The sequence below is a fragment of the Orcinus orca genome, chromosome 7 (assembly GCF_937001465.1).
Source record: "Orcinus orca chromosome 7, mOrcOrc1.1, whole genome shotgun sequence".
Lineage (NCBI taxonomy): Eukaryota > Metazoa > Chordata > Mammalia > Artiodactyla > Delphinidae > Orcinus > Orcinus orca.
In genome coordinates this window covers 81,350,668-81,376,094 of record NC_064565.1, presented here as the reverse complement: position 1 = coordinate 81,376,094, position 25,427 = coordinate 81,350,668, and the positions used below count along the sequence as shown (strand labels likewise).

The 25,427-nt window shown below is 35.2% G+C and overlaps 1 protein-coding gene across 6 annotated transcripts in view; it reads right to left on the bottom strand.

Annotated features, from left to right (window-relative positions):
- SLC39A10 (solute carrier family 39 member 10) overlaps positions 1–25,427 on the bottom strand; it is a 133,131-nt gene that overhangs the window by 26,886 nt on the left and 80,818 nt on the right. For all 6 annotated transcript variants that reach the window (XR_004475263.2, XM_049712140.1, XM_033400316.2 and 3 more), the window contains 2 exons: positions 13,313–14,337; positions 11,192–11,399 (listed from right to left, as the gene is read on the bottom strand). Coding sequence is in view for 5 of the 6 variants with exons in the window: in XM_049712140.1 (XP_049568097.1) it covers positions 11,192–11,399; positions 13,313–14,326 (1,222 nt within the window). In the remaining variant the exon portion in view is untranslated. Of the gene's footprint in view, positions 1–11,191; positions 11,400–13,312; positions 14,338–25,427 lie in introns of those variants that run through there.

Genomic DNA, 25,427 nt, shown 5'->3' with positions numbered 1-25,427 from the left:
GAAAATCTTTAATCTAAAATGATTTTTTTTCTAATCAAATCTAAAAGGACTATAAATCTGCTGAAAGATTTTATGTCAAGTCTTGTGATAAGTGAATAATGGAAAAATGCATTTCTTCATCAAGATAACTTAAAATTTTCAAAGACAAAGAGAAGTAAGGATAGGTAAAAAAATAAAACTTTAATTGACCTGCTAAATGCTAAACTTTATCAATAAAACTGTTTATTCATTGGACATTTTAGTCACAGTATCCAATAACATTAACACTACAGCTAATTCTTGTTAGCTAAATTAGCTCAGAAAGAAACAGTAGGTCATCTACTACTAATGGAAGCTCTGTGGTTTATACTATATGTAACAGATAATTACTATGATAGAAACATTGGGAATCTAAAGGGCCAGAAACACTGAAATACAGCCAGAGATTGAATACAGTGCCTTCAATCCTTTTTAAGGATTTGGGGGCAATAAAGGAACAGGAACTCAACTCCCAAAGGACCAAGGTCAGAGAAAGATTCATTATAAAGCCAACAACTTGGTTAGTGGACCCAAAGAATAAGAAGGAGATTCCCCGAACTATGGATGCGACTACAGGCACAGGGAACTGAGGTAAAAAACCCTGTTGCATAAAGAAAAATATAAGGTCAAATAAGGTTTAAAGATTGACTTAATAATGATGACCAGGTTACTTTGTGTGCGCCCCATATACAGACTGGAACAATAAAATCAGTGAGTGGGAGAGCCTGAGGGAATAAGTTGGAAAAAAGTGGCCATAGGTATACATGAAGGCAGAGAACCAATAAAGCTACTGGCCAACTAAACCAAAAAAGGTTTGTCAAAACTACTGCAGCTCTCTAGCTCCAATCACACTAGTGGGGAAAAAAATTAAAAAGGGAGCGACAAAAGGTACTGACAATAACTAAATGGGAAACACCAAGGCTAATAATGAAAACATCAACCTGAAAATAAAATGTCTCATATATTAATATACAACTCTCCCTTCCCAAATATATTTTTCCTTAGTTTGGCAATAATCCAATCTAGAAGCAATATATCTCAAAAAAAGCCAATCCAAAAGCAACCTCAATCAAGAACTTAAAGAAAAACAGCACAAAGATACTGAAAACCCAGCAATTCATATTCCAAGATACTCTGAAGTAGAAAAAAATAACTGTATATACACACTAATGTAAATATGTATGGATGAGGATTGACAAAACTACAGACAAGACCCCAAATACACTAGACAAAATAAACAAATTTAATTAACTCTTCATAATTATTAGAATTTTTTATTAATCAGAATTCACCAAAAAGGCACTGGAATATTCACCAAAATTACCCAATAAAAGTATTTATTTTATTTCTATGTCCCAATGTCCAAGAAAATTCATATAACCAGATTAAGCTGCTAAATTAAAATCTGTATTAGCCAAAATCTAGTTGGGTAAATCTTGTTAACTTGATTTATTCTTTTTCCTAGGGTTACATTATATTCTATACTGGGGAATATATATGCATTCACTTCCGGATTTTCCTATTAAGACATTTGCAATAAATATAAAATTTCTAAATCTTAATATAAGGGAACACTATTAATTTGATGCAGTAGACATGTGAGATGATTAACAAATTATACAATACAATTTAGCAAAGTAATAAAATATTAGCATTACAAACATATTTTTAAATTTGTGCTTATTAGATTATGAAATTTAAGACCCTATTATACCAACATATATTCCTATAAGCATATTTACCAAGTTTAATCATTAAAGAGTTGAGAGAAAATGTGATTCTGTTCCCTAATCATACAAATTATATCTAAAAATGAACATTATTCTAAGCAAGTATTTCCTTTATAAAATTCTCATCATATAAACTTCTGGCTCAGGGTATCTTGAATGTGAAGAAAAGTCCAAGAGTCTATGAAGCCATAAACATTTTGCAGTGTTCTACGATGATTTACAATCTCAAATGGCTTCTGGTCAATTAGTCAAAACTCAAGTTACCAAATGACAAATCAACCAAAATGGAATTCAGTGAAAATCAATTTGCCAATATGCTGACAGGTGAGCTAAATACAGTATAACTGAAGAACAAGCACTGGCAGATTGAACAAATTAAATCAGCCAAGTGCCTACACATGTAGCTGAGGGAAGGTCTGTGTGAAAGGGTATATGAGTTCATATGTGTACAAATGGGTATATGTCACATATTACACTCTCCCAGGTACAATTTCTCATGAATCAGTGCTGGTAATTGTATCTCCTTATTATCCTCCTGAGAAAGCAAATCTGTAAACTAAAAGAAATGTCTGAAAGAGAGAAGCCCACTTTATGATTAGAAAATCACTAGTACTTGTGATTATCTGACATCTGAAACTCACGAGAATACAAGAAAACATCACAATCCCACAAAGCCAAAAGTCTTACATGAATCAACCCAAGGTCACAGTACTGGCCAACTTCAAGAGCACCATTCTCATTGTATTTTTGGGTGAATGTCATTTACTTAGAATACAATGTGAATTATGCCATGTGGAGTTGTTCAATGAAGTGATATTACATTGAGCCTGGACAGCTGCCCCTCCAAATGAGTTAATATATATATATATACATACACACACACTCACACTTTAAAAAAATACTTAATAGAAATGTTTTTTCTTTATTGGTTATACAATAAAATGATTGTTAAGAAACTGGTTATTTCAAAAACATATAATAGATTTACAAAAAGCAAACAAAAAAAGAGAGAACATAAGTATAATATAGAAGAAAATAATCACGTCACAAAAAGAAAAACAAAAAGACAATGAAAGGGACAAAAAAGAAATATAAGATCAACAGGAAAACAAGGCTTAAAATGGCAATAAATACATATCTATCAATAATTACCTTAAATATCAATGGATTAAATGCTCCAATCAAAAAACACAGAGTGGTAGAATGGATAAAAAAACAAGAGCCTACAATATGCTGCCTACAAGAGACCCATTTTAGTGCAAAGGACACACACAGATTGAAAGTGAGGGAATAGCAAAAGACATTTCATGCAAATGGAAATGACAAGAAAGCGGGGGTTGCAATACTTGTATCAGACAAAATAGACTTTAAAATAAAGATCATAAAGAAAGATAAAGGAGGACACTATATAATGATAATACAAGAAGATCAATACAAGAAAAGGATTTTACACTCGTCAACATATATGCACCTAATATAGGAGCACCCACATAAATAAAACAAATACTAACAGACATAAAAGGAGAAACTGACAGGAATACAACAATAGTAGGATACTTTAAAACCCCACTCACATCAATAAACAGATCTTCCAGACAGAGAATCAATAGAGCAACAGAAATACTAAATGATACAATAGAGCAGTTAGACTTGATATTTTCAGGACATTACATCCAAAAAACCCAGAATACACATTCTTTTCAAGAGCACATGGCACATTCTCTAGGACTGACCACATACTAGGGCACAAAACAAGCCTCAACAAATTTAAGAGTAGAGAAATTATCCCAAGCATCTTTTCTGACCACAATGGCATGAAACCAGAAATTAACCACAGAAAAAGAAATGAGAAAAAAACGATTACATGGAGACTAAACAACATGCTACTAAAAAACCAATGGGTTAATGATGAAATCAAAGAGAAAATTAAAAAATATCCTGAGATAAATGACAATGAAAACATCATCATACAAAATCTACGGAATGCAGCAAAAGAGGGATATTAATAGCAATACAGGCCTTCCTCAAGAAAACTCTCAAATAAACAACCTACCCTACCACTTAAAAGAATTAGAAAAAGAAGAACAAACAAAACCTAAAGTCAGCAGAAGGAAAGAAATAATAAAGATCAGAAAGAAAATAAATAGAGATTAAAAAAACAAGAGAAAAAGTCAATAAAACCAAGGGCTGGCTCTTTGAAAGGATAAACAAGATGGACAAACCACTGGCCAAGCTCACCAAGAAGAAAAGAAAGACAACTCAAACAAAATAAGAAATGAAAAAGGAAACATAACAACTGATACTGCAGAAATACAAAAAAACTGTAAGGGAACACTATGAACAATTACATGACAACAAATTTGACAACCCAGAAGAAACGGACAAGTTTCTAGAAAAATACAGCCCACCAAAATTGAATCAAGAAGAAACAGATAATTTGAACAGACTGATCACTAGAACTGAAATAGAATCTGCAATTTAAAAACTCCCACAAAAGTCCAGGACCAGACGGCTTCACAGGCGAATTTTACCAAACATACAAAGAAGAACTTATACCGATCTTTCTCAAACTCTTCCAAAAAGTTGAAGAGAAAAGAACACTCCCAAGGATATTCTATGAAAAGAGTTTTCTCATTCTTCCAACTAGAGGAAATATATATAATATGCTTGCTACCTTTGAAAGATTTTTCAAATTGATTTTAGAAAATAAATTCTAGAACTAAAAAGGATCCTATAACCTCCAGTAACATTTTTTATACATAAAATATAGAGAGCACAACTGAGACTATTATAATATATTGAGTTTAATTACTCCTCTGTGAATATGCTGCCTTGATTGACAAAGTTGGAAATTATAAAAAATATTTTCAGGGTTTCCCTGGTGGTGCAGTGGTTGGGAGTCCGCCTGCCGATGCAGGGGACACGGGTTCGTGCCCCGCTCTGGGAAGATCCCACATGCCGTGGAGCGGCTGGGCCCGTGAGCCATGGCCGCTGAGCCTGTGCATCCGGAGCCTGTGCTCCACAACGGGAGAGGCCACAACAGTGACCAGCCCGTGTACCACATAAAAAAAAAAAATTTTCAAAGAGGCCAATTATTCTGCCCCTTTATGAAGAATTTTTTAAATTCCTTGCTTACTTGTAGCTATTTGAACTGGCAACATACTAGCTATTGTCATATTGTATAGCTAGAAAGAACTTCAATAATCTACAGTAGCATTTCTCAAACTGCTCATCTAATTCTATGAGATAGGTGGCATTCCAAGGGGAGTGAGGAGAGAATTTTAGTAATCAAAAAGACTTGGTAATTCTGGATTAAACAAGTTCCCTCAGAGCCTCTAACAGTTTAATGAGCAATGTGAATTTCTGCAAGGGGGAAATAATATGCAGTATTTTTCTAACTTACTTGATCATGGAACCTATTAATATAGCACAATGAGCCAGTATCCTGAAGAACACAATTTAGCAGACCCCAATGTGTCCAATGTCCTTTTACTTTAGAGATTTGTATTTGTATATTTAGGCAAAGAGATGTTAAATGCTAAACATTACCACTTCACACCTACTAGGATGGCTTTGAAAAAAAGAAAAACACATGTTGGCAAAGGTGTGGAGAAACTGGAACGTCTTACGTTGCTAGTGGGAACATAAAATAGTGCAGCCACTGTAGCAAAGATTTGGTAGTTCCTCAAAAAGCTAAACAGAATCACCATATGACCCAGAAATTCCACTCCTAAGTCTATACCCCAAAGAACTGAAAGCAGAAACTCAGATACTTGTATGCCTTGTTCATTACACCATTATTCACAATAGCCAAGCGTCCATCAATGAATGAATGGTTTAACGAAATGTGGTATATACATGCAATGGACTAGTATTCAGCCACAAAAAGGAATGAAGTTTTGATACATGCTACAACATAGGTGAACCTTAAAAACATTATGCTGAGTATTTCAAAATAAAGAAGAGACAGAAAAGACAAACATTGTATGATTCCACTTATATTAACTATCTAGAATAGTCAAATTCATAGAGACAAAAAGATTAGAGGTTACCAGGGGCTGGGGGTAGGGGGGAAATGAGCTATTGCTTAATGGTTACACAGTTTCTATCTGGGGTGGTGGGTAAAAAAAGTTTTACAAGTAGTGTGATGGTTGCACAACATTCTGAATGTAATAAATGCCACTAATTTGTACACTTCAATGGTTAAGACAGCAAACTTTATGTTATATATATTTTACCATAATAAAAAATAGTTAAACAGCTAGCTAAAATGGCAAAGTCAAAACTAAACCCGGGCTTCCCTGGTGGCACAGTGGTTGAGAGTCCGCCTGCCGATGCAGGGGACACGGGTTCGTGCCCCAGTCTGGGAAGATCCCACATGCCGGGGAGTGGCTGGGCCCGTGAGCCATGGCTGCTGAGCCTGCATGTCCGGAGCCTGTGCTCCACAACAGGAGAGGCCACAACAGTGAGAGGCCGGGGTACTGCAAAAAAAAAAAAAAAAAACCAAACCCAAAGTCCTTCCTGAATCCACTGTTTTCTCCAGTAACTCAAAGTATTTTCAGAGAATTCTTGGCCAAGTGATTTATTTACCACTTATGTATTTACCCCCAGGGAGATGGCTTCACATAAAAGAGGATTTACAAGAAAAATAAGTATAATTAAACATAAAAATAAGAAGAAATATCATTTCAGATAAATCAGAAATTTTCTAGATATTTTGTATAGATTACAACTATTCCATCACAACTGTTTCATTAGCAAAACAGCCCTATTATTCCATAAGTGTATGTTATTAGATACGTTTTCTTATACTGGCTTATTAATTTTTAACAGTAATTTTAGCTTTCTAGCACTAAAAATTTAAGGAGTAGTCATTCTCCTAACTTAAATTTTCTTCAAGGAAAATTACGATTTCTTTGAACTATGAGAAGTAAAGTTGTTTTGAATTTATTGTACCTGAAATACCTTCCCATGCTATTTAAGTATGTACTTATTTTTAGAATTAATAACATACACATTTAAAGCTCACATAAACTCTATCATAATTTCTTAGGTGTAGAAAAAAGGCAACTCAGGTAATAAAATTTTTCTGATTTTCGACCAAAGTATTGTGTTTTTTCGATCACAATTTGGTATAAAGCCATAAAAAAGCAAAATAACAACGATAAACAATGAACAATAAAAGGAATCTCATAAAACTTATACCACCCTAACACTATGCAAACTATTAAGTACAACTAGCAAATGTTTTCTTTATTTGTACCCAAGATACCATATGCAATAAAAAATGCTAAATGTCTGAAATAAGCTTCACTTATTCTGCAAATTAGGTCTCTTAAAACGTTAAAGGTCTTCAAGCTTAGTTATTCACCAACTCCCTTTCTCATTATCTAGAGAGAAAATGCATTCTTTTAAAAAGAAGCGCTCATCTGTGGAAACTTTCTAATTAACTTGGTTCAAAGCATGTGCAAGATGGCAGTTTTCTACACTGTTTCAGCATTTTAATTGGCAGAAAATGCTGAGCGGCTTATTCACAACTCCCCTTGATAATTAAGCTAGGGTCAACTCTATGACTAAATGAGCCAATCTTGTGAAACAAACGATTCCTACCATACACAGTATATATAGAATTTGGTTTACAGCAGTCTCTGAATAGTTAATGAGGTAGTAGCTGTGTCACTATGGGAGATTTATACAGAACAAGTTAACCTTGTTTAATGGTGCAGCAGTCACTGAAAATAATTACTAGCAGAGCATTCTCTCTAACAATTATTAACATCTATCAGGACATAATTAATTCAAGCTTCATTTCTGAGAATGTTAATAACCACCTGCAAACAACTAATCAATATTCACTATTAGTAAAGTATTCGTTTTCAAAGCAAGTACAATTTCCTCTAAGGCTTTTCATATTTAATAAATGTAATTTTCAACATTACTATAGTCAAGCATCTGTCAACAGCCTTGTGAAAATATATAGATTATGTCAATATTACAACATAGACAACTCTAAGTCATAACCCACAGCTGATGAGAAAACAAAGAACTAGAGTTTTTTTAAGAAACCATAAAAACAAAAAAGGCTATTAGTTTTAACTCCAGATGCCACAATCTTGTCAGTCTCCATTTTTCCCTGCAAAGAACAAATGTATTTTATTTTTTATTAAGTTAAATAATCTTAGACCTAGCTTCCCCTTTTATTCCTGCCAGGGAGAATTTATAAGCACCTGAGAGAGACTGTGGCTCTCAAGGTGTTTACTCATCTACAAAGATCAATGAGCATGAAGCCACAAAGAGGACATATTTTGTCTATCCAAAGATCATTATTCAAGTCTAGCATGTGAAATCACTTTTCTCTGCCTTTCCAGATCTTAACAGACTGAACCCAGCTTGTCTAACTAGAAGACTATTCTCAGGTTGTTTTCTTTTTTTTTTTTAATGACTAATCTACACTTATAGTAATACTTACTTATATCAATATTTACCTCTACCCGTTTCCTGTCTATATCTGCATCATCTGTCAAATCACTAACACCCTCCTTATCTCCCTGTCATTTACATTTTAGCAAAGCACACTTAAGAACCTTTTCAGCAGGAAGCAGTAGAGCACAGCATAGGAGAAGAGCATAGTGGTTACATTACAGGTTTTAGATGGAGAATACTCTAGTTCCTATCACAGCTCTGCTGCCTGGCAGCTATGTGACCTTGGGCATGTTACTTAACTTCTCAAAGCCTCCTTTCCTCAGCAAAGAGAAGTAAATAAAAGTGCCTATCTCATGGGTGTAACAAATTAAATTAAATAACTCTTGTAAAAGTGTTTAAAATAGCACACAGTAAGGTTACAATAAATATAGGCTATTATGATTAATTTATCTATTCTGAAGTCATTTTCCTATTGCAAAGAAATTAACCAAGAATAGGCAGGAACCTAGGAGACTTAGTTATGTATTGAGCGCATTTCTTTTTATGTGTACTCTTTTAAGCTTTAAGGAATGTCTCTATCATATAAAACTCATACTAGAATGTGATATTCTTAAACGTGTCTACCTTATCGCTACACTATGAAAAAATTTTAAATGCTGCTCTTTCAATCTTTCATCTATTTTATCGGAATTCTGTTTTCAGCTCATATTCATACACATCAATTTAGTCACTTTTTAATTACTATGTAATACCACCACTATATCTTGGGCATTTCAACCAGAACTGTATTCATCATGATTTTGCAAATGATGAAGTTCCTGAAATACAACTCATTCTGAGTGAGAACACTGTATTATCAAAGTACACTAGGCTGGCTTACAAGTGTTCTTCCTGGGTTAGAACTGAAAGTTTATAGACTAATATTAAGCAATTTATTCATTTAATCAATATATGAGTGCTTACTTTTTGTCCAAAGTACCCTTTATCTTAGGCACTAGGGATGCTGAGATGAAAGACCCAATCACTTCCTTTAAGCAACTAAAGTCAAACAAAAACGTAACTAATCCAATTATGAACTCTGTACCATGATGGAAATATCCAGAGAGTATCAAGGTAGGGGACTTAATTAAGCCTAGGATGGTCACTAAGTTATCCCAGAGAGACTAATCCTTGAGCTGAATCTTTGAGGAATCATAGTAGTCAGCCAAGTAGAGAGGTTTACAATGTGAAAAGGCACAGAGGCATGAAGGTAAACCAGCATAATCTATTACCATGAGTTTGTTATGATTAGAGCTAAGAGGGAAGAAACGAATGGTGGAGGATAAAGATGGAAAGGTAGGTAGGCATGGATCATATTCTGGAAAGCATGATTGGGAGAAAAAAAAACAACACTCTGAACTTTGAACAACATAGCATAATGCAGTATTCTAATATATATGAGGAAAAAAGTATAACTAGCACATCATATCAAATCCATGTTCTCATAGCTATTACTGCTTACAATACAAAAAATGTAGAAAAATATAGAGATCTAATGAAAAATATTAGTGTAACAATATGTGGCAAAAATCATAAAGGTGATACCAGAATTAGCTAAATTTGGAAAATAATAGCACAGTGATTGCCCAGAACACTTATCAGACAAACCTCAGACTTGGTGGGTTTTATCTAGGTCTGGGAATTGTGGGCAAGTTACTAAACTTTTCTGTACCTCAGCTTCCTTATCTGTAAAAACAAGAATCATACAATAGTTCCCTCACATAATAATTCAATAATTATTATTAAAATTTACTAAAAAGAAAAAAAAAAAGCATGTAAAACACTTAGAACATGGATATCAAAATGGTTAAACTTCCCAGGACTGAATCTGACCACTATCACTCACTAGTTCTGAGACCCTGGGAAAGTTATTAGGGTAACATTCTCCACCTCATAAGACTGTTGTGAGGAGTAAATTAACTGAGTTTAGAACAGTGCCTGCAATACATGTTTGTTAATAAATAAAAGGAAAACATATGTATTAAATAAATGCCAGCTATCACTAAAAAGAAAAATCCATGTCAGAGTATCTCCTTTGCATTTTAGAAAGATAAATCTAGCTTAAATGCTAAGCATGACCTACAAAGGGGACAAAAACACAGGCAGGGAAGGTTATGAAGGCATTTCAACAATTCAGGAAAGAACCAAGGAGGATCTGAACTAAAGTTATGACAGAGTGGATACAGTTGGAAGATATTTAAGACTCAACTGGACTTGACAACTGATTATACAAGGGGAAATAGGAAATGAAAATTAAAACCATAAGAGGGAAAAAAATCAAAGATTTTCAGATTTTATCAAAAGAATGAATTGGAATGGCATTTGGGATTCTATAAGAGGTACGAACTTCCTGTGGAGTAGAAGTTCCAGAAATATTAGATGGGAGGTATCTGTAAACATCAAGGTGGAGCAATCTAGCCAACTGGATATGATGAAAAAGAGCCTAGAGAGAAGTTTAAAAATAGTTTTGGTTTTACCCATTTGGTTTTACTCTCTAGAAGTGCCCATGATGAAGTTCATGTGCCAATCACTGGCATTTCTGAGACATTCCTAGAGTTTTACCACACTGGCTTCCCTTTTTACTTCCTCAGGAACTTAATAATCTTTTCATTAGAGCCCCTCACCCTGCTAAATGTTAAGTAATTATAACATCATATAACTTTAATTAGGGGTCCCCTTATTAACATTTGCCCATCAAGAAGAATCTATTTATGATAAACCTGTATTTCCTTTCTAATCTATTAGTTCTCTGTCCGTAGCAAAACATTCCTCTGTAGTGTCAGAAGACATTTGTAAACTGTATTGTGCCTCCTTGTCTCCCCCCAATCTTTTCTAAACACACATAACTAAACATGATTAAAACATACTGAAAGTCACCAAAAGGAAAGCAATCATTTGGAATTACTTCCTCATTCAATTACATTAAAAAAAAAATAAGTACAGAGACTTTTTTGAGGAGAAAGAACTTAAATCTTTCTTACCTGATGCCCCTATATTTGCCTTATCTTCAGGAACCAGATTTTTATCTTTATTTAAATCTTCAACTAAAAGTCTGTCGAAATGCTCAATACAAAGTCTGCTGTCGATTTGATATAACAAAGCAGGGCAAAGGTACGTAAATAGATCAGGTGAGATTGGAGAATTGGCCCGATGACCATAGTATTTTAACAACTGAGTAACGTTCAAACACTGCAAGGAAATTGATAAAACAAATTAAGTAAGAGTACTTTAAGAAGATTATGCAGAAAAATAAAATATTATATAGTAAAATATATTCTAAATATTATTTGAAAATAATCTGCAATATATAGATACCTATTACAAAGAATGATTTTTGACAGGAATTTATGATAGGAATACATTCAACTTGATTATCCAAAACTTTTAATAGATTTGAACCATTTTCCACTGCAACATATAAAAGATGATGACTTTCTGCCATCAATAAGAATGACTTAGAACTATATTCCCAAGATCCTTAAGGGGTGAGGGAAAAAATCACTTCCCTAGTCAAAGTGCAATCATCAATCGCTCAAGATTCTTATTTGTGAAACAGTGTTAAACAGTTAAGAGTTCTTTAACAACTTTATATTAAAATATACAAGGATATAGACATGTTCACTAAGGTACCCCAAAAGAATATCATATAGGGGAATTCTATCCCAATGCTAAAACTGGAGGATTAAAAAAAGGCAGCTTTATCCACTGGTACTTTAAGTACAAAATATAACAAAACAAAGAAGAAAACAAGTAACAAAAAATTCTGGACCCATCATATAGTAAAAACAAATACATAAAATTGAGGCAAAGGACATGGCACTACCTCTTTTTCATACATATGCACTCTGGTTGCATGCTTGCTTATTTTATCTATGGTACAAAAAACAGAATCAAAACATACAAACAAAAAAAATGATTTTTTTCAGGCCTTTACATGAGATACTACTACCCTATCCAATGCATAGAATATTTCCAGAAATCTTGAAAAAATCCTCAGTATGCATCAGGCCTATGAGGATACAAAATAACAAGTCTGATGATCCAGACCCCACAAGTAGAATACAAAAAGTAAACATTACTGATAATGTCTAGTTATTATCAACAAGGTTCTAGGATATTACCCATAGTAACAAATTAATATATTTCTTTAAAAGTACACTAAGATTTTAAATATCTAATGATTTGTCCAGTAAATAAACAAAGATATTTACTTAGATATAAAACACACTTCCATAATAAGAGACAGAAACAACAAAGGTTGAGGTCATTTTCCACATTAGATGGTGCTGCTTTTTCTACATCCGAACAATAAACAAATTCAACAATTTTTTTAAACTTTAATGAGGGCTAAATATAAGAATACATAAGGGTGTTGATACACTTTTAATGAAACAAAAATGTTTTTAAGGTGAATAGTTTTTTTAAAAATCAAGAAGGAACCATCAAATGTGAAAGAATTCAAAAAAGCATGAAAATTTAAAAGAAAAACAAAACCATCCCATTACTATTGGAGTTTCCCATTATTATATCTTTTTGCATTCATTGTACATCTGTTGAAAGCATAAGAAAAGACTAATATGAGCAAGTAGGTCCTATGATAAAGTGACAGAGAAAACAAACCTACCAAATGTGCAAAATACCTGACTTCGTAGCTAGATCAATAACTGGGAACCACTCCATAGTTAATAAGTTAACAATTATGAAAAAAAACTGTCTAGGAACTTCCCAAGAAAACAGTTTGAACAAAAAAAAAGTCTTCAATTTTCAAATATCTAGAAACCAGCTAACAGTAACAACATGTAAACTAATTTGGGGAGTCAAAACAAGTCTTAAGCAAGAGAGTAAAATAAGGAACAAAAATAAGGAATATATTTTCTAACAACCTTTAAACATTTAGGAATTGAAGGAACCCAAATTTGAGAACGAACAATGCAAGTGAAAATGCAGCTAAAAATCTTTAATCTGATTTTGATTCCTTAATGTATTTTGTAACTGGAAATAAGTTTGAATATGGTTGACTATTCCTCTGTTACTTCTCTTTTTACCTAAAAATGCTCCACAATCATCTGAGAATTACGGAGCAACCATCTTGTTCTGCTTACCTCATGTTGCCGGTCATCTTCGTTATGATCTTTGTGACTAGCAGCTGCATAAATTGCACTTTTTTTAACATGCGGTGCTTCTCGCTTTCTAGTATGTCGAAGTTCACCTTCGTTATCAGGATCAAGATCTTGGTGTCCGTGACCAGGATCATGACCATTATGTTCTGGAAGACGTACATGAAAATGACCTGGGTTATGTACACGATCAGGTTTGTGGACCCGATTATGCTCGTACTGTTCACCCTGATCATGGTTAGGGGGAAAACCTGGTGTAATAACCTCAGAATTTTCATTACTTTTCTTCCCTTTTCTCTTCTTCTTTCCTTTCAGTAGCTTACTTTCAGATTGTTCCTGTGTTTTATTGGTCTCTGTAGAAGGTTCATGGCTAGGCTCCCCATGCTCACTGTGAATAATGGAATCATTAGGAAAATGGCGAGTAGTGTTATGATCAAGGTGATGACGCAAACAATGGTGATGACATAAGCGATGATTACGGTCATGCATATGTTTATCATCAGATTTGACAGACACTTCAATTGTCTCTTTCTCTGGATCACACTTATGGCTTCTTTTTGTTGATACACTGGTCACAGTTTGATTTTCTGAATTTAAATGACTATGGGAATGCTGGTGGTTATGTGAGTGAAAATGCTTTCCCTCTTGAACTGCCAAAATATCTAAGTGAGAAACATGATCGTGGCCAAGATCCTCATGATTAATCTCAACTACTTTTATCTCTCCAAGGCCCAAGTTTGTTAAAAGTTTCTCCAGACCAAAAAAGGATAATCTTCCATTTTCACCATAACGATCAAAAAGTTTTTCAATATAATATTTTTTTTCATTTTCAGCATCCAGCACTGAAAATTTGCTCGACTCCGATTCTGTCATTCCACGATGGTGTCTGTGATGCTCTTCAGAACCATGGTCATGTTCTTCATGGCAATGGTTGCAATGATGGAAAATAAATGTCAGCAAACAAATGAGGCAAAATTTTGTGTGCATATGTACCTTCATTTCTATTTTTCCTAAAGGGAAAGAGAAACAAGCATTAGTTTATACTTATGCACACTCAAAATAAACAAACTTACCAGCAGTTGCCAATTCACTAGGCAAATTGTTTTACCCCATTTTTTTCATGCCTATGAATCATTCTTTCCTTCTTCAAGCTCCTATAAAAAATGGCCCCTTTTATCAAAATAGTGTACAGCCCTTCAAATTAATACAAATTTGCTTAAAACTCATCTGCAAGACTACTCTGACTCCCTTTAAGCACAATACTTTATACACATTTATACAGTAAATGTTGGTTCCTTCCTATATGGTCCTTTACAAAAAAGTTTACCCAACTCTGTTCTTGAGGTCCTGGTCAGTGCAATAAGGCAGTAAGATGAAATGTGTGATAAGATATGTAAGAATCAGAAAGAAATGAAACTGTCATTATTCACAAATGGCAGGATTGGGTATGCAGAAAGTCCAAAAGAATCTATGAGAATTAATAAGTTAATTTAGCACAGTTGCTGGATTTAAGGACAATAACCTAAAATCAATTGTATTTCTCTACACCAGCAATAATTAGAAAATGAAATTAGAAAAAGTTTACCATTTACAGTAGCAAATAACTAGAAATAAATCTAACAAAAGATGTGCAAGACCTTTTCATAAAAAAAGATCACATATTATTGAGAGAAATGAAGGACCTATATAAATGGATGGCTTTATCATGTTCAAGATTGGATGAGACATAGATCCAATGTAATCCCAATCAAAATCCCAGAGATAATTTTATGAAAATTGATGAGGTATTTTTAATGTTTACATGGAAACCAAGGGCCAAAAATGGACAAGACACTCTATCTACCAGTTACTAAAGACTGTGGGTATCTGGTGTAAGAACAAATAAATAAATAACATAGTCTAAAAATAGGAAAAATTCTCTTTTCCTTGGTGCTTGGTCAACTAGATTTCGATATAGAAGAAAAATAAATTAAACTTGACCCCTACCTCACACCATATGTAAACATCAATTATAGATGGATTGTAAATGTAAATCTAAAACAGTAAATTTTAAAGTAAAACAGGGTCCAAAACTGTGCTGCACAATATGGTAGCCACTTGTCAAGTGCAGCTACTTAAATTTAAACTAACAATTTAATTAAAAATTCAGCTTCTTGGGAGTTCCCTGGCAGTCCAGTGGTTAGGACTTGGTGTATTCACTTTGGTGGCCCAGGTTCAATCCCTGTTTGGGGAACTAAGAACCCAAAAGCTGCGTGGCACGGCCCAAAAGAAAAGCCCCCAAAACAACAACTGTTTCTCAGCCACCTAATTACATTTTAAATGCTCAATAGTCACATGTAGCTCATGGCTACCATACTGAACAGTGTAGACAAAGAACATGTCAATCATCACAGAAAGTTCTACTGGACAGCATGCTTCTAGAATATGGAAATATGATGTGAGTCATTCATGCAATATTAAAGTTTTCTAGAATAAACAGGTCAAAGTCATTGTCATCCTATACTTTATATAACCCACTATATCCAAAATATTATCATTTCAACATGTAATCAGTATAAAAATTATTAATGAAATTTTTACATTCTTTTTTATACTATGTCTTTGAAATCTGGCATGTATTTTATACTTACAGATATCTTAATTCAGACTAGCCACATTTCAACAGCCACATGTGGCTACTGGCTACTGTACTGGAAAGTATAGATCTAGAAGATTTATTTGGGAGACTAGCTTCAAGACCTTCAAGATAGGACATAATGTGCATTATGAAGGAAAGACTGATCAAGTACACTACATTAAAATAAAGAAATTTCTATTCAACAAGAGATATCATTAAGAGACTAAAAAGGCAACAACAGACTGGAAGAAAATTATGGCAATGTTACTAGTCAATATATAAGGAATTTCTACAAATCAATATGAAAATTATGAGACAACTCAATGGAAAAATGGGAAATTTGAACGGGCACTTCATAAGAGGACAGCCAAATTACTAAGAAGCATATGAAAGGATTCTCAACCTCAATAGTCATCAGAGAATTATAAATTAAAATCACAAGTAGATAGATACCACTATATACCCACCAGAATGAGTAAAGTATAAAAGATGTAGGCAAGAATATGGATCAACTGGAACCTGCATATACTGCTGGTGGGACTGCAAATTGGTATCTTATGGAAAACTATTTGGCAGGATCTGCCAGAAGTTGAACATAAGCATATCCACCCACATAGCAATTCTAATCCTGGATATATGCAGAAATACATGTACAGAGACACAAAAAGACATGAATGAACATGAAAGTTCACATAACTATTATTCATCATAGCTCAAAACAGGAAAAAGGCCAAATGTCCATCAACAGTAGAATGGATAAACAAAACAATAATTTTACAATGGAATACTGCACAGGAATGAAAATATAATCACAGATTCACACATTAACACAGATGAATCTCACAAATTGAGACTGAGCCAAAGATAAATGCTAAATAAACTATAGAGCAAAATTCTATTTATATAAAATTTAAAATGGGCAAAACTAAACCACGACAATGATTATTTTTTGAAGGGAAGGTAGAGGGTAATAACTGGGACTGGAAATTGTAGTAATGTTCTCTTTCTTTACTTGAGTAATGGTTACACAAATATGTTTACTTTGTGATAATTCATTGTACTTATCATACTCTGTGTATTTTTCTGTACACATACTGTACTTCAATTAAAAGTTTTTAAAAATCAAATTTTCTCCAGTGAAAACCAATTAGAAAATGTAATTATAAACAAAAATTATTAGGCTCCTAGAAATAAATAGAACAAGACCATTAAAAGGAGAAATGTATATGACATTATTTGCAAAAACTGGAGAGACACCACCTACATGGATGGAATAAATGGCATAAGGTATATAAAGTCTTCCCAAGTGTATATGCAAATCTAATTCAGTGTCAATCAAAATCCCGGAAGCTGTCTGCTTTTCATGAGACTGCATAAGCTAATCTAAAAATTCATATGGATGAGCAAAAACCCAAGGACAACCAACACAGTTCAGAAAACTAGTAAGGTGATAAAGACTTCTTTTTATAAAGTTATATAACTAAAATAACAGAACTGGCAGAGGGCCATACAGATAGACCAAAGAAACAACAGAATTCAGAAAAAGAATCAATAGGGGCTTCCCTGGTGGCGCAGTGGTTGAGAGTCCGCCTGCCGATGCAGGGGACACGGGTTCGTGCCCCGGTCCGGGAAGATCCCACATGCCGCAGAGTGGCTGGGCCCATGAGCCACGGCCGCTGGGCCTGCGCATCCGGAGCCTGTGCTCCGCAACGGGAGAGGCCACAACAGTGAGGACCGCGTACCACAAAAAAAAAAAAACAAAAGAATCAGTAATATTGATTGTGAAAAAATAGTTCTCCCTCACACCATACACAAATGTCAATTCCAAGAGGATTAAAAACCCAATGTGAAAAACAAAAAAATTCTTAACTTTTAGAATAAAATATAGGAGACTATCATGACTTTAGGCTAAGGAAAGACAAAAAAAAACACAAACCTTAAAAGGAAATTTTAGATAATTTAATTAAACTAAATTTTAGATAAGATGCAAAAAGCACAAACCTTAAAAGGAAATTTTGATTAATTTAATTATACTAAATTCTTTAAGTATTACTCTACAATAAAGAACACAATAAACAAAGTTTATGACAAGCTATACACTAAAAGATATTTGCAATGTGTATATATAAACAATGCATATAAAAGATCACTATTCAGAACATATAAAACATATATATATATATATATATATAAAAATACAAAACACTCCAATACTGCATAGACAACTATACAAAGGTTATAAACAGGACAGATGGTTAAGCAGTGACATGATCACTAATAATCTGGATAACACACCAAGACATTAAGAGGCAAAAATTAATATCTGAAAATACCAGGTGTTAAGCAAAAATCTAATGTAAAGAAATAGAAAATATCTTACACTGCTGGTGGGAGTATAAATTGGTGCAACCATTTTGGGAAGCAATCTGACATTTACTGAAGCTGAATATGAATACACTCCACAGCCCCAAAATTCCACTTTTATCTATCTATCTACCCTAGAGAAACTCTTACACTATGCACAGGAGACAAATTCAAGAATCTCTAACGCAGTATTGTTGATTTTTTTTTTAATGTTAACTATCTTGTAAATAACAGAATACTCAACTAAAAGTGGTTAAAACAAAGAGGAAAATTTCACATTAAAAAAGTTGGGGAAGGGCTTCCCTGGTGGCGCAGTGATTGAGAGTCCGCCTGCCGATGCAGGGGACACGGGTTCGTGCCCCGGTCTGGGAAGATCCCACATGTCACGGAGCTAGACCCGTGAGCCATGGCCGCTGAGCCTGCGCGTCCGGAGCCTGTGCTCCGCAATGGGAGAGGCCACAACAGTGAGAGGCCCGCGTACCGCACAAAAAAAAAAAAAAAAAAAAAAAAAAGGTTGGGCAAAATGGTGGTTTCAGGACAATTACACAAGCAAAAGCCCAAACTCTCTCATCCTCAGATCTTTCTCCTCAGAATCTCAAGAAACTGCTGTTGCTACAACCACTCCATCCTTGCACAACCATATCCAAAGCGGGAAGGTTTATCTTTTTCTTTTCATCCAGGGAGAAAAATCTTTCCTGAAAGTTCCTCTCAGATTTCCCTTAACATATCTTTCATCAGGGCTGTACTACATACACAAAACAAAACTGGTGAAGGAAGAAATTACCATGATCGGCTTAGACAAATCGACATTCATTCTCTTGAGATTGGAAAGAAGCCACCTTTCCTATGCATATGGAGGGCATACTAACAGCAAGCAAAAAGGAGGTAAATGAGGAATGTCAGTTGATTATATAACCATTAGTGCCTGCCACAAACCTAAATGCCCATCAGTAGAAGAATGGATAAAAAAATATGGCATACTTATGTAAGTAAAGATTATTTTAAAGTTATAAATGTGTGACTATGAAATACACAACAAACACAATTCTTAGAAACATAAAGAGTAAACTCCAAAAAGGTACATGTCATATCATTTATACACAATTAAAAACATGCAAAATACCTTAATTTGGGTTCTACATACATGTAGCAAGAGCTTAACATGGGGATGATCACATTCTAGAGAGTGGTTATCTTTTCAGGAAGAAATGAAGGGGAGTCAGATGGTAGAGGAAGTATGCATATTTAGCTGCATCTGCAGTGTTTTATTTCTTAAAAAGTGAGGGGAATCTGAAGCAATGTGACAAAACATTTAATATTTGTAAAAGCAGCATAATGGGATTCAGGTGTGTGTTGTACAGATCCTCCCCGACTTAAAGATGGGAATATGTCTCAACTCATCCTAACTTGAAAAATATCATAAGTTGAAAATGCATTTAACATACATAATCCACTGAACATCATAGCTTAGCCTAGTCTTCCTTAAATGTGCTCAGAGCACTTACATTAATTAGCCTACAGGTGGGCAAAATCATCTAACACAAAGCCTGTTTTATAATAATAATCTCATGTAATTTACTGAATACTGTACTAAAAGTGAAAAACAGAAGGTTGTATGGGTACAGAATGGTTTACCTTGGTGATCGCACAGCTGACTGGGAGCTGCAGCTCGCTGCCACTGCCCAGCATCACAAGAGTGTACTGTACTGCATATCACTACCTTGGACAAAGATCAAAATTCAAAACGAATGGTTTCTACTGAATGCATAATGCTTTTGCATCACTGTAAAGTCAAAATATCGTAAATCGGAGTCCATTTGTATTGTATATACTTTTTGTAAGTTTGATACCTAACCGCCATCAGTGATTAATCAACATGTGTTGGAGGAACAGCAGAAGCAGTATCATGGTTACCTGGGAACTTGTTAGAAATGTAAATTCTTGCACCCCACCCAGACCTACTAAATCAGGAACTCTGGGGTTAGGGCTCAGCAGTGTGTCATTCAATCTTCCTAGTGAGTCTGATGCTAGCTAAAGTTTGAGAGCCACTACCTATACAAATAAATTATATAAACACTCCCATTTATTTCAAATGGTACTTAATTACATCGAATATTATGATTACCTGAATTAGGTTTAGTTATCACACGTGGTTTAAGAATTTTAGAAAATAATTAGTCTATAAAATGTTTAATCCCAAAGCTACATTAAGTTTGAGATTTTGTTTTTAATCCAAACGCTTCAGTTTCTTATATAATAGTCTCATAGATAAAGTCACCATTTAAAACATACAGTTTTACCTATACACTAATGAAGATGAAAGGGAACAGATTAAGACAATTGCTATTAAGCAGAAAGAGGACATTACACTCCCTACAATTACCTTGGTTTTCCACTTGGAGATGCTAGTGAAAGGCGATACTCTGAATGAATGTTGCTGTGTTCATTTGATATGTAAATGTCTTGTAGTTCCTTCAGTGAACATTATCTCACTGTCAAATGAATAGGTACCAGTGGTAAAAATAAAACATACATATAGGGCTTCCCTGGTGGCGCAGTGGTTGAGAGTCCACCTGTCGATTCAGGGGACACGGATTCATGCCCCAGTCTGGGAGGATCCCATATGCCGCAGAGCGGCTGGGCCTGTGAGCCATGGCCGCTGAGCCTGCGTGTCCAGAGCCTGTGCTCCGAAACGGGAGAGGCCACAGCAGTGAGAGGCCCGCGTACCGCAAAAAAAAAAAATAAATAAATAAACATACATATATATTGATCAGGCAACATCAAATGAATGACTCCATGAAACACAAAAACTGTGGGTGGTCTATATGAGTTTTAAATTGTCATTTGTGTCTACTTTTTGAGTGTATAGTACTCAATTTGTTTACTGCAACGATTCTAATAAGTCATCTAATCATTTACATTCAAGAGAGCACGATAGGAATGCAAAATACATGAGTGACATCATAAAGGTAATATTAAATCTCTGTTAAGTATTTTGTTTGCTTTTTGGGGTGGGGTTTGTTTTTTTTTTCTTTTTGGCAGTACACGGGCCTCTCACTGTCGTGGCCTCTCCTGTTGCGGGGCACAGGCTCCGGACGCGCAGGCTCAGCGGCCATGGCTCACGGGCCTAACCGCTCTGCGGCATGTGGGATCTTTCCGGACCGGGGCACAAACCCGTGTCCCCTGCATTGGCAGGCGGACTCTCAACTACTGCGCCACCAGGGAAGCCCTCTGTTAAGTACTTTTTAAAGTAAATCATACATAAACTTTGCAACTTTAGTTTAGAATAGCTATATAGCAGGTGTGTGCCAAAGAATCACTTGAATGAAGTATGCATTTGTCAGCATAGACTAAGCAGCTATTGTAAAGAGACTTCTCTCAAAGGGCGGTGGCTTAAGAAACAAGCAAGTTTATTTCCCTCTTAAAAACAGTCCAACACTTTAAGTATACCCTGCCACTCCCTTCTGGCCTGCACCCAGCATGGATCTCATTCAGATTCGATGCAGAAGTCAAAAGCTTTTCAGACAAGCAAAAGCTAAGAGAATTCAGCACCACCAAACCAGCTTTACAACAAATGATGAAGAAACTTCTCTAGGTGGAAAACACAAGAGAAGAAAAAGACCCACAAAAACAATCCCAAAACAATTAAGAAAACGGTAATAGGAACATACATATCAATAATAACCTTGAGTGTAAATGGATTAAATGCCCCAACCAAAAGACAAAGAATGGCTGAATGGATACAAAAACAAGACCCATATATATGCTGTCTACAAGAGACCCACTTCAGACCCAGGGACACATACAGACTGAAACTGAAGGGATGGAAAAAGATATTCCATGCACATGGAAATCAAAAGAAAGCTGTAGTAGCACTAGTCATATCAGATAAAATAGACTTTAAAATAAAGACTGTTACAAGAGATAAGGAGGGACACTACATAATGATCAATCCAAGAAGAAAATATAACAATTATAAATGTTTATGCACCCAACATAGGAGCACCTCAATACATAAGGCAAATGCTAACAACCACGAAGGAGAAATTGACAGTAACACAAATATAGTAAGGGACTTTAGCAATGCACTTACATCAACAGACAGATCATCCAAACAGAAAATAAATAAGGAAACACAAACTTTAAATGACCAGATAGACCAGATAGATCTAATTGATATTTATAGAACATTCCACCCAAAAGTGACAGAATACATTTTCTTCTCAAGTGCACATGGAACATTCTCCAGGATAGATAACGTCTTGGGTCACAAATCAAGCCTTGGAAAGTTTAAGAAAATTGAAATCGTAACAAGCATCTTTTCTGACCACAAAGCTATGAGACTAGAAATCAATTACAGGAAAAAACAGTAAAGAAAACCAAATACATGGAGGCCAAACAGTGCGTCACTAAATAACCAAGAGATCACTGAAGAAATCAAAGAAATTAAAAAATACATAGAAACAAATGACAATCAAAACACCACAACCAAAAACCTATGGCACACAGCAAAACCAGTTCTAAGAGGGAAGTTTATAGCAATTCAATCTCACCTCAAAAAACAAGAAAAATCTCAAACAATCTAACACTACACTTAAAACAGGTAGGGAAAGAAGAACAAAGAAAACTCAAAGTGAGTAGAAGGAAAGAAATCATAAAGATCAGAGCAGAAATAAATGAAATAGAAATGAAGAAAACAATAGCAAAGATCAATAAAACTAAAAGCTGGTTCTTTGAGAAGATAAAATTGATAAAACCTTAGCCAGACTCATCAAGAAAAAAAGGGAGAGGACAGAAATCAACAAGATTAGAAATGAAAAAGGAGAAATCACAACTGACACTGCAGAAATACAAAAGATTATAAGAGACTACTACAAACAATTATATGCCAATAAAATGGACAGCCACGAAAAATGGACAAATTCTTGGAAAGGTATAATTTTCCAAGACTGAACCAGGATGAATTAGAAAATATCAACAGACCTATCACAAGTAATGAAATTGAAACCATAATTAAAAATCTTCCAGGGCTTCCCTGGTGGCGCAGTGGTTGGGAGTCCGCCTGCCGACGCAGGGGACGCGGGTTCGTGCCCCGGTCCGGGAAGATCCCACATGCCGCGGAGCGGCTGGGCCCGTAAGGCATGGCCGCTGAGCCTGCGCATCTGGATGACTGTGCTCTGCAACTGGAGAGGCCCGCATACCGCAAAAAAAAAAAAAAAATCTTCCAGCAAACAAAAGTCCAGGACCAGATGGCTTCACAGGCAAATTCTATCAAATATTTAGAGAAGAGCTAACACCTATTGTTCTCAAACTCTTCCAAAAAACTGCAGAGGGAGAAACACTCCCAAACTCATTCTATGAAGCCACCATCACCCTGATACCAAAACCAGAAAGATATCACAAAAAAAAGAATATTATAGACTAATATCACTGATGAACATAAATGCAAAACTCCTGAACAAAATACTAGCAAACAGAATCCAACAGCACATTAAAGGATCATACACCATGATCAAGTGGCGTTTATCCCAGGAATGCAAGGATTCTTCAAATATACCCAAATCAATCAATGTAATAATCCATATTAACAAACTGAAGGAGAAAAACCATATGATCATCTCAATAGATGCAGAAAAAGCTTTCGACAAAATTCAACACCCACTTATGATAAAAACTCTCCAAAAAGTGGGCACAGAGGGAACCTACCTTAACATAATAAAGGCCATATATGACAAATCCACAGCAAGCATCATACTCAATGGTAAAAAGCTGAAAGCATTTCCACTAATATCAGGAACAAGACAAGGATGTCTACTCTCGCCACTCTTATTCAACATACTTTTGGAAGTCCTAGCCACAGCAATCAGAGAAAAAAAGAAACAAAAGGAATACAAATTGGAAAAGAAAAAGTAAAACTGTCACTGTTTGCCAATGACATTATACTATACATAGAAAATCCTAAAGATGCCACCAGAAAACTACTAGAACTAATCAATGCATTTGGTAAGGTTGCAGGATCCAAAATTAATGCAAAGAAATCTGGCATTCCTATACACTAACAATGAAAAATCAGAAAGAGAAACTAAGGAAACATTCCCATTTACCACTGCAACAAAAAGAATAAAATACCTAGGAACAAACCTGCCTAAGGAGGCGAAAGACCTGTACTCAGAAAACTATAAAACATTCATGAAAGAAATCAAAGATGACAAAAACAGATGGAGAAATATACCAGGTTCTTGGATTGGAAAAAGCATTATGAAAATGACTATACTACCCGAAGCAATCTACAGATTCAATGCAATCCCTATCAAACTACCAATGGTATTCTTCACAGAATTAGAACAAAAAATTTTACAATTCATATAGAAACACAATAGACCCCGAATAGCCAAAGCAATCTTAAGAAAGAAAAATGGAGGAATCAGGCTACCCAACTTCAAACTATACCATAAAGCTACAGTAATCAAGACAGTATGGTACTGGCACAAAAACAGAAATATAGATCAATGGTACAGGATAGAATGCCCAGAGATATACCCACACACATATGGGCACCTAATTTACGACAAAGAAGGCAAAAACATACAATGGAGAAAAGACAGCCTCTTCAATAAGTGGTGCTGGGCAAACTGGACAGCTACATGTAAAAGAAAGAAATTAGAGGGACAGCTTCAAGATGGCAGAGGAGTAAGATGTGGAGATCACCTTCCTCCCCAAAAATACCTCAAAAATACATCTACATGTGGCACAGCTCCTACACAACACCTATGGAACCCGGCAGAAGACCTCAGACTTCCCAAAAGGCAAGAAATTCCCCACGTACCTGGGTAGTGCAAAAGGAAAAAGTAAAAACAGAGACGAAAGAATAGGGACAGGACCTGCACCTCTGGGAGGGAGCTGTGGAGGAGGAAAAGCTTCCACACGCTAAGAAGGCCCTTCACTGGCGGAGATGGTGGGTGTGTCGGGGGGAAGCTTTGGAGTCACGGAGGACAGCGCAGCAATAGGGGTGCAGATGGCAAAGCGGACAGATTCCCACACAGAGGATCGGTGCTGACCAGCACTCACCAGCCTGAGAGGCTTCTCTGCTCACCCGCCAGGGCAGCTGGTGGCTGGGAG